The sequence below is a fragment of the Phycodurus eques genome, chromosome 3, assembly GCF_024500275.1.
Source record: "Phycodurus eques isolate BA_2022a chromosome 3, UOR_Pequ_1.1, whole genome shotgun sequence".
Classification (NCBI taxonomy): Eukaryota; Metazoa; Chordata; class Actinopteri; order Syngnathiformes; family Syngnathidae; genus Phycodurus; species Phycodurus eques.
In genome coordinates this window covers 26372142-26385955 of record NC_084527.1, presented here as the reverse complement: position 1 = coordinate 26385955, position 13814 = coordinate 26372142, and the positions used below count along the sequence as shown (strand labels likewise).

The following is a 13814-nucleotide window of genomic DNA, read 5'->3' as shown; positions in this document are numbered from 1 at the left end:
GTTTACTCGTTATAGTTTGATGTCAGGGTTTCCGTGGTAGTGAGAACAATATTGGACATTTTAAAAACGTAGTGAGCAGTCCTGAAAAGTACAAAAAGCTAGACGCTAACGGAATCAAAGTTGCACATATGTACAGTATTGGATATATAAAGCATCTGTATCGCATCACAGTCGAACAAAGATGTACACATTTTGACACAATTTGCACTGTACAAGTACAAAGTACCACCCGGTTTGTTTTTCCACTTGAAACTAATTCGCACGTATGTGCAGTATATAAGCAATCTGTATCGCATAGCAGGTAATACTGCTAATACAAAATACAATTGTTTTCGGCTGCACGTATTCAACGTCGCACAATACGCAAAGTACAACCCATCTTTTGCCCCGCCAAGGCCACCGTAGCCTACGTCAGCTGTACAAAGTCATATCATCTATTGAGTTAACATGGCATTTACTCTTTACTCCCTCATTCAAGCAGCAATTCTGTGCGTGAACGCAGTGGCCGTACTACACGAAGAACGGTTTTTGAGTAAAAGTAAGTAGTGCTGAATCTACATCGATTGATTTGTCGTCGATATAGCCGATATTAGCACCCTGGCTAGCAATCGTAGCGTAAAGAATTCAATGACGAATAATTGTATTTGGTATAAAGGAGTCGTGCATCCTGAACAAAGTCAAGAATCATGTCACGAATTGACTGGGATTGCGTTCACCTTTGGGTCATATAAAGTACTGTAACTTACAATTGCGTTCACTTCAGCGATCGTTTGAAAATGTTGACTCTTGATTATATTGTCATGTGTGCAAATGTTATACCGTCGATGTATGCGTGTAGTTGGTTGGGGAGCGGACCAGGGCGTTGGAGGATTTGGTGATGAGCCAGGCATCAAAGTTCAGATGATGAACCTGATTCGCTCTGTGCGCACCGTCATGAGAGGTGGGCGCCAGCCACAACTCGCCGCGCATAACTTGTGTTGATGTTCGGCCTTGAACGAGTCCAGTAACTCCTATTCTTCGTGTCACCGACTTTGCAGTGCCTTTGGTCGCAGTGAATTCTGTGTGTATCGTTTTATTGCTGCTGTTTGGATGAAGAAAATGAATGGACAAAAACGGACCGGACCGGTTGCCTCCATCTTCACAGTCGCTGTGGAGTAATGAATGTGCTTCGAAAAAAGAAAATAATATATATATATTTATATATATATTGTCACAGGTGTTTTTCTACAGTGGTTAAACGGGAGTCTGCTATTATGTAGTGACTTTGACCCTTTAAAATCTCCAGAAAGGTTTGGGACTTGAGCAATATATAACGTGTGACTGTAAATTAGATATAAAAAGGCGTTCTATTCTTCGTCCAATGCTCAATAATAAAGAATTGATGCGAAACCAGTGTTCCTCTCGCGGCCTCTTGTTTTGTCCTAGTGCACTCGCCGTCTTGGAAACCAACTAACCAACTTCTTCCCGTGTCATCGAAACAACAAAAGTTCACGAGCGTCGGTATTGTACGTTTCAAGTAAGCGCAGTGCAAAAGATGAGAAACATGCAGAATTGCGTTTTAGCTTCGCTGTCTGTATGCTGCATATATTTCGGTTATGTGCACATGTACCGTTCTCATATATTACTGAAAACAAATTCACTCAGCTGCGAGAGACTTCCAAGTCTTTCGTATCTGTTGATCAAATATCTGACCAAAGCTCTTAGTCGGAGAAAGGTCTGCTTGTACGAGCCACACGGGCAAAAGAAATGCGACGTTGTTTACGCCGTCCACAACTGCAGGTGAGATGACAGTACTGGCACCATATTTCAAAGCAGTATGAGTAAGTTGTTCCGGTTTTCAGGCTGAACGCGGTGCATTTGAGGAGGTTTTGCAGTGCTGCAGGGTATGGTTGGGACTATCCAGATAGCGAATACAGAGACATTCCTCTCTGTTTCCCCGAAGCGATGTGCCGCACGCTGCTGCTTATGGCCATTACTGATCACAAGCTTCCGGCTGAGCCCCGTTGGTAAGTTCAATATTGTAGTATTCTTTAATACCAAACCGATTCTAGCAGCAAGGTTATTATTATTATTATTAAAACACTTTGATTGCAAGCCGTTTCTTCGAGATCCTTATCGTAAAGGTTACCATTGAGCACAGAAAACTTAACCGTGCACCAGTTGAGATCTGCACCCTACTACTAGTGAAGCAACGGCTTGCCGTCTATGTTGACATTATTACAGGTGACGAGTTCATCATATTCGTCTCCAGGTCTGGTATGTGTGCGCCAGAGCATTAAAACGCATCAACCAGTTGATGAGCTGAAGAAAGGTCCCTTCATGTTGCAAGTTCAAGTCCTGGTGTACAGACCCGTGGATGTCGGCGTGGAGGTGGATGTCTTGCTGTCTGCCACTTCCCGTTCCAAGAGTCTCGTGTGGGAGAGCATCCTCACACTGCTCTCTAAAAACAAGTGCCGACAAGCCATCGAATGTGGAGCCAACAACGAAAATGAAAGTGAGCATCACCGTTAATGTAACTTTGTTCAGATTCTGGATTTTCAAAGTCTGAAACTTTCCCCGGGCAGCGCGATGAACTAGTGGTTCGTACGTCTCGTAGTTCTGTGGTTCGCCGTACGAATCTCTGCTTCAGCCTTCCCGTGTGGCGTTTGTTCTCTCTGTGCTTGCGTGGGTTTTTCTCTGGGTAGTGCCGCTTCCTCCCACATTACAAAAACATTGCATGTTAGGTTCCTTGAAAACTAGATTGTCAATCAGTGTGAATGGTTCTATATGCGCCTTGCAATTGGCTGGCGACCAGTAATAATCAACAGTATTAAGTATCATTTTCAAATTTACCCACTTCCAATGTAAATTTAGCTGAAAATATTTTGCAGCCATATTTGACAGGAATGCTGACGATTGTCCTGCTGCGACTACTTGTGATTTCGCAGATCTCTTTGAACTAAGTTGTTTTGCTATTGTAGCGTAAAACTTATTTAAAAAAAAAAAAAAAAACAACAAAAAAAAAAACATTTGTCACCAATGTGAATTTTCATTAGACTCGGGCACATGATATGACACTGAATCAAAGCAACATGTTGAACATGAGTGAAAACATTTTGTATCGCTTGTGTGGCAGTATTGGGTACAAAGGATGAAGGTGAGTTCCCACATGTGAAACAAGTGCAGCTCAGAGTTCCATTGAGTGCTGGCCCACCATGTTCCTGGTCCTTCTTGGAATATTGGTTCCTCTTCCTGCCAGCCACTCTGTTTGGCTTCAAGTTGCGGCCCATGTCGAGTCTCTGGATGTTGTCTGTCTGCCTGGCTGAAATAGAGAAGCACAATGGTAATTCATGATCAAGGAGTTTGTGGTTAAGTTCCAAGTGTCAAATTATCGTTATATTGCTAAACTGTAACAGTTCTTGATCCATTTTTTTTTTTTTGTATCACCAGGGGTTGAAGTCATCACTTCTCCATTGAACATCTTGGCCCAGTTTGATGAACGTTTGTTGGCGCCAAGCAAAGTGACCCTTTCATTTTGGAGAGGTCAGTCGTCTACCCGAGACCTCAGATTCCAAATGCAGCAACACGGAGGCAGCAAGTATTACATAGTGGGAGTGATATCTCGGGACTGACTGAAACGGGAAATAGTCAATATCAGTATCCCAAAACGACAAAATATATGTTGTGACTTGTACTATCTCCCACTCCCACGGTGTGTGATGTCCCGTGTCCTCGTTGAGTCGTCTCACTTTGGAGTCCTGAGATGAATGTACATGTACATAGATTAGAACTGCATCTTCTGCTATAAAAGTGGAACAGATTGATCATAACCAGTTTGAAGTCCTGCTGCCACCAATGATGTATTCAACAGAGATGGGAATCATTCACAACAAGTCAACTAATAACAGAGAAGTGCTAACCACTTGAGAAAAGTGTTTTGGACTCCTCACAGAAGTGGTTCATTTATTTAATTTAACATTACGTAAAGTTATTGAAAATTAATAGTCTAGTGCATTAACTTTAGAGATGCTGATTGGTGACTTTTGTTACCAGAAAAAAATAGGTATCAGAGAAATTCTAACATTTTACCATGCATATTTGTGTATAGATTAAGCTTCACAAAGTCACTCATATGATTCGACAATATGTTTGTGTCACCAATTGTGGAAATGCAATAAATGGATTTTTACCCCATCCAACCATACAATAAAACCATTTTCTATACTATGTGTGTGTGTGTTAGTCCAATTCATCTGTCTTTGTGAATATAATGGTTTCTTGTAATTTAATGATTCAACTTTATCAGTGTCATATTTCTCAACTGAATATATAGGATGCTGTAATTGTAAAAATAACATGGCGTAGTGTAAATGAAAGATATTGCATGTGCAGTTATTAATATTATTAATATTACTGGCGTGATCAGTGACACTCAATCTTTGGAGCTCCTAATAGCATCTCCTGCGATTCCGATGTGGGGGAGTTATAGTATATGGAAAGAAGTGAGGGCGGGTTCAGTGATTCTCGGTTGCTCGGACCAGAAAGTGATGTTCATCATTTGCACTTCAAGAGCTGTACACCGCATTCTCCCTCCTGTGCCATGTGATCCCCCCCCCACACCCGCTTTTTTTTTTCTTTTGTTTTTAGGCTACAAAAACTGCTGGGAAGACCTTTTTAAGGACAAAGGTAATGGCAAGTATGTTATGCTGTGTGCTATTCCGAAATGTGTTCATTGTTTTAACTAGATTTCACAAGATCAGCATTTTCTAAATACAAAAATCGATATAATCAACTTTGTTTTAATATTTGTCATGTGTATAGTTTATTTGTATGTTTCTGCAATTGTGTTGAAAATTAAAGTTGTTGTATTGACAAGTAATGTTCTAATACTGCTTCACGTATGGTTTTGTCAACAGTTCTAATCAATTTTACTGAGTAAGAGGATCGTTTAAAAAATAAAATAATAATAAAGACCTTTCTGTTATGCTACAGAAAATCAAGATGCATATTTCTTACAAAAAATATAATTTACTAGCTGTATTACTATAAAAAGGCAGTAGTAGACAGAAGATTTGATGCCTCGGTGCCCTCGAAACCTCTTGTATTCAGTTCCTGCGACAAAAACAAACTTGGTGAATTCAATTGAATGATTTGAAATCATTTCTAATTTTCAGCTATTGTTGCCATTGTTACTCAGCCAAAAGCACAAGGTGGAGATGAGCAAGCTTAAACATGCACATGGCTGTTATTATTTATTCATACAGTCCTGATTCTGTCACGCTCATGAGTCAGTCAAGTGAAAGAAGGTCAGTGTGTAATGCTCTGTCGCAGAATCTTGTGGTTTTAGCCTGCACATTGGAAAATGTTCTTGTGTCAAATGTGGACCGCAAAAACATATAGTATTGTGTTTGCGTGTGACGGCTGAAACAAATGTCTCCCTCCTTGCTCACTTTGGTGGAGTTCAACTGTCTCCATCCTGAAAGAGGTCATCCTTAGGGAGCTAAGTTATTTTTACTTCTCTTAAGAGTACCAGTACCATTTATTTATTTAGGGAGTCCAGAAGTGAATGACAGTTTGTTCTGCATCTAATGTCCTTATGAGGACTACTTTGTTCATCAAATAACCCTGGGGCTTTTGATGTTTGAGGATAACGGATAGTGTTATCTTACTGGTCACACAATTGGTGCGTTAAAATTATGCTCGCGTTCTCAATTTCAAATATGATTATTAATGTAATGGAATTTGCTTCAGAATAGAACTGCACAGCATTACATTAAGCTCTTTTTCCTTTAGCCTCTCATAACTAAAATATAGACTTCACTCTGTGATTACAGCTGCAACTATGACTTATAGTGTTTTAAAAAATAGATATCACTTACCACTTCTAAGCTCTGTATAGATAATAATAATCTAATTATATTATACTGTACCACCAAACTGAAAATCACCTGTATTGTATAGGCACACACATGTAATTGGAAAGTAATTTAGTGAATTACATATCCAGTGACATGGAATACTTGGGGAAATAAAAATCAAACATTTTGCACACCAATTTAAATAAATGTGCACATTTTAAAGCATCACTCACATGGGTCTATGTATACCATAGTAATTGCAAGTAATCCTGATGTTTATCAGTGTTTTCTGTCGCCTTATGCACTTTAAGAAACAGGACAACAATAGATGTCCATTTCTGTTTCACAAGGTTCATTATTTTACAGAATGTTACTTCTTTTTTTTTTAGGTCTAAAAAGTAGGTTTCCAAATTGTAATAGTCAATTGGACAAGAGTACACAAACAATACTTTTGAGGTTAGACGTTTTACCCCAAATGTACAATGATTTTCTGAGGGTGTATAATTTACATACCCTGAGACAGTTGCTGGCCTATAATATGACTTTTAGGAACTGGTATCAGGTGTTAAAACAGTAGTGAGTGATGTCTGAAGAATATGAATTAAATCTCAAATAATTCAATACTTTGCAATTAATTCCACCTTCTTTTTTGGACTGCTATTTAAAGAGTCAATAATTAACTTTTGATTATTTATTGTTTTGTCTTTTGTGGTGTAAAAGTAAAAAAAAACGTACATGAAGACACAAGGAAAAGTGGAGTCTCTCAGCATCCCCCTCTCTTCGCCAACAGGGTGCAGCAATGTGCAAGTGTACCATGACGGCGAGAATGTGGCTTTTAAGATCCCCTCTGAAAATGGCCGCGTTAAAGACAATAGTACATCATGCAACAGCAATGAGCAAAAGTTCAGTATGAGGGACAGTAGTGCTCAAAGGATCTCCATGTGGACTGTGGATTCCAGCACACTGGCCTATTCAGGTCCAGAAGACAACTCCACAGATCTACCGGAGACCCTGACAGAAACCTCCACTCTCAACTTTGTTGACAGGCACACCTTGCAGGAACCAGGAGATCATGACAGTCTCCACAGGGTGACAATGGTTTACCTCAAGGAGTTTGTGCTTATCGATGACGATGATGATGGGGACATGTCCCTAAGAGAGAAAACGGTGAATAACTTGTCTGTCATGGATGGGAAAGCTGCGGACCTGGTGTGTGGGAGACCGGTTTCCACTTCCAGCCCCTCGGGGTCCAAGTGGAAGGGTGAATCATCGCCCCTTGACGGTCCACTTCCTCAGCACGAGTCTTCACGTGGAAATCAATACTGCTGCACCTGCACCATCCTATGACCTAAATTCTGCTTTTCACCCCCCCCCCCCCTCATTTATGTTATTATATCATGAACGTAAATGTAATTTAATAAACTTACTAATTTAAAATAAATGCATTTGCTTGCTACAGGCTGGTATTACTGTGTTACTGGTGCAGCTCCTCACGGTGTCATGAAACAGACAGAGGTGGGTAGTGTAGCCAAATATTTTACTCAAGTAAGAGTACTGTTACTTTTGAATATGACTCAAGTAAATGTAAAAATTCATCCTCCAAATAATTACTTGAGTAAGAGTAAGAAAGTACTTAGTGAAAAAAACGACTCGTCTGAGTAACTGGAGAGTAACGTCAAATTTATTTTTTAAATCAAAGTATGAATGTCAAATAAAATAAAAGTAACTAAATAAAATACGAATGTGCAAATTCAGATATTGCTGAACAATATCACTTAATCTAAAACATAATAAAATTATATAAAATCAAATCATTGTAAAATAACAACTCTGTACAACTAAAATGATTAAAAACATGTTTTAATTATTATTTATTCATTCATTTATTTATTTATTTATTGTATTTTTGCGAGGGGAGGTGAAAACAAACAATTGAAATAAACTTGCATGTGATTGACTTGGACTTGATGCTTAACTTGCTGCCTTCTTGGCCAGGTCACCATTGTAAAAGAGATGTTCTGTTTTAACTGGTCTTGACCTGGTTAAATAAAGTTAAAATAAAATGTGGTTGCACAAGGATACACTTCCTCGTGTCACTGGCATGTGGCTGTGTTCAGAAGTAACCGATCACATTCAAACTCATGTTCAATGGGAGTCCACACACACCTGCCAGAATTTCAGTTTTTACGTGAAAAAAATAACAACACATGCATAGGGCCTTACAGAAACATTATTTGCTTTAGCCACTAAAATATATGAAGAAGCTGTTTGCTGATCAGACTTATTGATGTTTGTGTGTGTGTGTTTGTGTGTGAGAGAGAGAGAGAGAGAGAGAGAGAGAACAGAACATACCCCAAAAGAAACAGTTACTTGTGACCATAAAATAGTGCTAATGTTGCCATATGCAGAGCCAAACAACAAACAACAGCAAAAACATCTGCTACTTACCACAAGGTGTTTTCTCAAGTTAGAAGTGGGCTGAAATGTGGACATTTGGGCAGTGACAAAACTACACAGCATGTTAATGCTGTTGTTTTTCGTAGTCTGTAATGTAAACAGGAGTTGTGCACGGCTGTCAACTCACTTTGATTGGCCCACGAAGCCCATTGGCTCACTTTGATTGGCCCACGATGCCTAATAGAAGACTTTGTCTGTGGACATGTGACTTTCTTATTTGATTGGTGAATTCGAGTCAAACATCACTGTGGTAATCACGGTGGATGCAGGTGTCGAAAATGGAAGTTTAAAAATAGATCGATTATTGATAAATGAAAGTAGCGAGCAGCATGTAGATTATTGCAATGGAGTAAAAGGACCGTTTCGTCTTAACAGAAATACTCGAGGTGGCACGGGAGCCAACTGGTTAACACATCCGCTCCAAAGTTCTGAAGACCCGGGTTCAAATCCCGGCCCTGCCTGTGTGGAGTTTACATGTTCTCCCCGTGCCTGCGTAGGTTTTCTCCTGGTACTCCAGTTTCCTCCCACATCCCAAAAACATGCATGGTAGGTTAATTGAAAACTCTAAATTGCCCGTAAGTGTGAATGTGAGTGCGAATGGTTGTTTGTTTCTACGTGCCCTTCAATTGGCTGGCGACCAGTTCAGGGTGTACCCCGCCTCTCGTCCGAAGATAGCTAGGATAGGCTCCTGCACGCCCATGACCCTACTGAGGATAAGTGGTTAAGAGAATGGATAGATGGATAAATACTCGAGTAAAAGTAAAAAGAATGCTTCTTTAAAACTACTCTGACAAGGACAATTTATCTAAAATGATATTGAGCAAACGTAACGGAGTAAATGTAGAGCCTCTGGAAACAGTAACCTGGCGATATCATCCTCAAAATTGGCCCAGCAGAGGATGTACTTCCTGCGGCTTCTGAGAAAGGACCTGTTGATACAGTTCTACACAGCGGCCATCGTCCTGTGTTCTTCCATCAGTCTGGTTTGGTGCTGCTACAAAAAAGGACAAACTCCTAATAGTAAACTTATAGTAAGCCTAGACCCTGTTCTGATTATTGAACTTTTTTTTGCCTCACGTTTTTTGGATACTGTTACCTTTTCGGATTGCCTGCCTGTGGACCGACCTCTGCCCGTTTATTAAACCTCTCTTTTCGAAACTGTCCATTTGAATTGGAGTCGTGCATTTTGGGTCCTGTCCTTTGTTCCGTCCGTGACACTGACTGTAGTAGTCTCGCCACGCTGCACTATTTGCATATCCGTTGTTAACCAATACTGGCCACCCATGTGCCTGAGTAGCATCTGCACCATTTGCACAATCGACTGAGGATTATCTGCAACATTTGCACAATCAACATTGTCTCAGATTATCGCACTACTAGTCACTTTAAACTGCATACATTCTTGAAGTCTCGGCGCCATTTGCACAATGGTCATTGCACCGGACTATTGCTCTCTTAGTCATTCAAACTGCTCTCAGTGCTTGGGAACTCTGCATCTTTTTACACAATTGTCAAAAAAATTAATAAATTGTACCGGCATTACCAGATTACTAGCAACCTTTTATAGGCTGTGACTGTTTTTCTCAATGTCTTTATGTCTCAAAAGTATTATCTGTCACTTGTCATACTAGAGCAGCTCCAACTACCAGAGATAAATTCATCCATCCATCCATCCATCCATCCATTTTCAACACCGCTTAATCCTGGTTAGGGTCGCTGGAGCCTATCCCAGCTGACTTCGGGCGAAAGGCGGACTACACCCTGAACTGGTCGCCAGTCAGTCGCAGGGCACATATAGACACGGACAACCATTCACACTCACATTCACACTGTCACTGAGTGGGAACTGAACCCACGCTGCCTGCACCAAAGTCAGGCAAGTGTACCACTACACCATCAGTGACTCTCCAAAGATAAATTCCTTGTGTGTTTCTGACATACTTGGCAAAATAAAGATGATTTAGATTCTGATTCTGATTCTGATAATGGGGCAGCTGTCTTTGATCACTTACACACACTGTCGTTTAAAACGTAACGGTTAAATGATTGCCGTTTTAAATAATAGACATTTAAAATAATAAACACTGCTCTGATCCTAATTAATCTGTTCGTCATTTAAATTACATTTAGGATTACTGTAATGATTTGGTAATGATTGATTTTCCAGAAATCAATGTAAGTCAATCGGAAATTTGTGACTGCAACCTTGACTCTTTGGTAGAAAAATGCCCGTATGTGTCTTATTAGTTGAGACGAAAATGTGATGCTTTAACAGAAATGTTTCAGATTTTTCATTGACGGCGTCCACTCAAGCCATCTCATTCCTGACCACACCGAGAACAAACTAATTGTCATATTTACATCAAATTTCACAGAAAACAAGAATAATAATAGGTCATCACGTCGATCTATCTATCGATCGTGTCGAAATCCTATGAATGTGTCGTGGAAAATCGAGGAACATTTTCATCTTTGTAGGAAGTACAAAGAAGAATGGAAAGAACAGTATGCGTTAATCCTACCTGCATTTAGAATTGGGCGAGTAATGTACACCCATTATGTAATCAGTTACAGCCGGCATAGCCGCCATTCTGTCGAGATTACTTCCGCATTCAGAACCGCATTTCCGCCACGTGGGCACGCCAGCCGATCAGTGAATTTTTTGTGACGTCATAACATGTCACATTGCTTATGTGGTCAATCAATTGCTTAAATACTGTAACAAAGAAATGAAGCGAGTGCTGCAGCAGTTTAAAAAAAAAAATCTAAGTTAGAAAAATTTGTTTTACATTTTTTTTGTTAAATCAAAGTCATCTGGTGGATCAGACATAAATAAAAAAAAGTTTAAAAGATGGTTACAAAAATTGTTTGTAGGCACAGTTTCAGATGACGACAGCGATAAAACCATTTTTAAACCTTTTTACGTTTCTACACCTTTGATATTAAAATGTTCATGTCCATGTGATAGCAGGTTGACCACCTTTGTGAAGCAAGTTTAAACATGTTTGTATGCAGAGAGGCTAATCAACCAAAGCAAATCACACATTAAGTAGTAAAGACGTATATAGAGGATTATGAATTTGTAGTCACAATGTACCTTGCTGATATGTCTTCCTACTGTAAATACCCATTTGGTGAGGCAGAAAAACAGGTTGACCTTGAATCTATACAGCACAATTCCTGCTTTTGTATTACAGGCGTCATATCTAAAAAGTAACATGAAATAAAGAAAATGTAAAAAAAAGAAAATAATAATTTTAAAAAATCGCATTTCATGTAATGGGCAGTATGTTCTGGGCTACAATATGCTGTTAAAAGTGTGGTCCTAACAGATGAATTGCCTTGACAGGTCCAAGCCTGACTGGAAACGAATCTGATCGGTGACCCACTTCCCGGCAGGGAAAACATTTATGCCACAACAGGGATTTTAGAGCCGCGATGTCTCATCCCTCACCTAGGACCTCTTTGCCCTGGATGCCTCTGCCATAAAGCCACCAACAACTTAGCTCCCAGGATAACTGGGACACGAACCCCTCCACCCTGATAGAAAAGAATCCCTGCGAGGCCAGCACAAAATGGTGCATCAAACTTAAAAATACTTTTGAGAAGATAAGATTTTTGAGAAAAAAGAAAGCGATAAAAGACAGAGAATTCATATTTTTTTAACATTCAAATGTATTCACAATTTTAAATACAAAAGTATGACAAATTTGATTACATTTTTTACATTTCAAAAATTAAAATCAATAGGATATATTGCAACATGTACATTTATTCAAAATTTTGACCAAAAAAATGCGTGACACATTTTATTCAGTTTTACATTAGAAAAAAAGAACATTTCATATTCAAAAAACGTGTGATCTTGTAATATTAAACTCTTATAACATTTTTATTTTGAATTCAAAAATAGTATTCTGTCTTTCGACATGTTAACCTTTTCTCACAACCATTTGATGTGGGCCGTGCTTAATTCTATTAGAAAATGTGGCGGGCCAATAAAAAATGTGCAGCTGGATTCAAATGGATGCCGCTTGATGGTGTTGTGCCTGGGTCACCACCATGGCGCCTACGGGCAACAGCCAGCTCCCAAGGACGCCATGAGTAGCCCGTGGGCCTGTTTTAAAAACAGCTCACTAGTGATGGCACATTGTGATTTTCCAGGAATGTTGCAGAAGTGATCATTTGAAAATGTAAACACTGGCAGAGATTTATAGAAATAAAGGATTGCATATTGATTTTTATCTGTCTCCTAATTAGTGAGAGAAGGCATGGTCAGTGTCTTTGCATAAATGAATGTAATTCATTATTAACAATAAGATATTATTAAAGGGGCGGCACGGTGGCCGACTGGTTAGAGCGTCAGCCTCACAGTTCTGAGGACCGGGATTCAAATCCCCGGCCCCGCCTGTGTGGAGTTTCCATGTTCTCCCCGTGCCTGCGTGGGTTTTCTCCGGGCACTCTGGTTTCCTCCCACATCCCAAAAACATGCATTAATTGGAGACTCTAAATTGCCCATAGGTGTGACTGTGAGTGCCAATGGTTGTTTGTTTGTATGTGCCCTGCTGGGATAGGCTCCAGGACTCCCGCGACCCTAGTGAGGAGAAGCGGCTCAGAAAATGGTTGGATGGATGGATGGATATTATTAAAGGTAATTTGAGCTAATTTGTTATTAGAGAAGTGTGTTAAACTGGCAACTCTTCTTATTAATCAGTACCCAAGAAGTAGTTCTCCGTTTCAAAAAGGTCGTGACCTTTGGTCTGGTGGTACATTCACTGTACTTTGGTGCAGCCAGCATGAGTTCAATTCCCACAGTGTGAATGTGAGAATGAATGGTTGTCTGTCTCCATGAGTACTCTAAGACTTACTGGTGACCAATCAGCTGGAATAGACTCCAGCTCCCCACGACCCTAAAAAGGAAGAGGATAAGAGGTATAGAAATGGATGGAAGGATGGACAAAAAAGGCCCCCAGCGGAACATTGGGCAGCGCCGATGAGCACAATTGCATAGACTTCGTCAATTCGACTGTTAGAATATACGGTATTAGCACAATGAAACAGTGAATTAAAGTCATCTTTTTTTCTGTGATAACTCAAATGAACAACACAGCCAATTAATTGTAACTCAGTCATTTCCAATTTTAGAGTGCAACTTGACAGCGGAACAATAACTGATTTGAAAAAGATGTCTGTCAGTGAACTGTCTGTTCGGTGGTTACTTATGTATTTGTAGAGTTTTGCAGGCTGTGAGGTTAATCAGTCCGGAGCAGGCGGCTCACTGGTGTGAGGCAATCTCTTACTGGTTTGACTGACAGACACCAGTTAGGAGCACTCAACTGAAATTGGAGATAACAGTTGACGCGACTTATCTCCCCCTCCCACTGCACAGCAACTGACCCTCCAAAATCCCCTGTCAGCCATGACATACACTGATGTTTGACAGATCCATTTATTATAAAGTCCAATGACAGACAGTGGTATTATCATTGAGGCACTAATGTAACGGCCATCAGGTAAACT

General features: G+C 39.9%; 3 protein-coding genes across 3 annotated transcripts; all 3 read left to right on the top strand.

The window, feature by feature from the left end:
* The first annotated feature begins 377 nt into the window (after positions 1 to 377).
* Positions 378 to 1394, top strand: LOC133399484 (immediate early response 3-interacting protein 1). Its single transcript, XM_061671032.1, has 3 exons — positions 378 to 538; positions 839 to 940; positions 1038 to 1394. Exons 1-3 carry the CDS (start codon positions 448 to 450, stop codon positions 1091 to 1093), a joined length of 249 nt encoding a protein of 82 aa, XP_061527016.1. The 5' UTR covers positions 378 to 447; the 3' UTR covers positions 1094 to 1394.
* A 100-nt stretch (positions 1395 to 1494) lies between these two features.
* On the top strand, positions 1495 to 4173 carry si:ch211-12e13.1 (uncharacterized). Its single transcript, XM_061671031.1, has 5 exons — positions 1495 to 1779; positions 1842 to 2006; positions 2252 to 2494; positions 3116 to 3322; positions 3430 to 4173. The coding sequence occupies exons 2-5, from the start codon at positions 1886 to 1888 to the stop codon at positions 3609 to 3611; spliced, it is 753 nt and encodes a 250-aa protein (XP_061527015.1). The 5' UTR covers positions 1495 to 1779; positions 1842 to 1885; the 3' UTR covers positions 3612 to 4173.
* A 460-nt stretch (positions 4174 to 4633) lies between these two features.
* si:ch211-12e13.12 (uncharacterized) lies at positions 4634 to 7205 on the top strand. Its single transcript, XM_061671030.1, has 2 exons — positions 4634 to 4665; positions 6628 to 7205. The coding sequence occupies exon 2, from the start codon at positions 6747 to 6749 to the stop codon at positions 7182 to 7184; it is 438 nt and encodes a 145-aa protein (XP_061527014.1). The 5' UTR covers positions 4634 to 4665; positions 6628 to 6746; the 3' UTR covers positions 7185 to 7205.
* The last annotated feature ends 6609 nt before the right edge of the window (positions 7206 to 13814 follow it).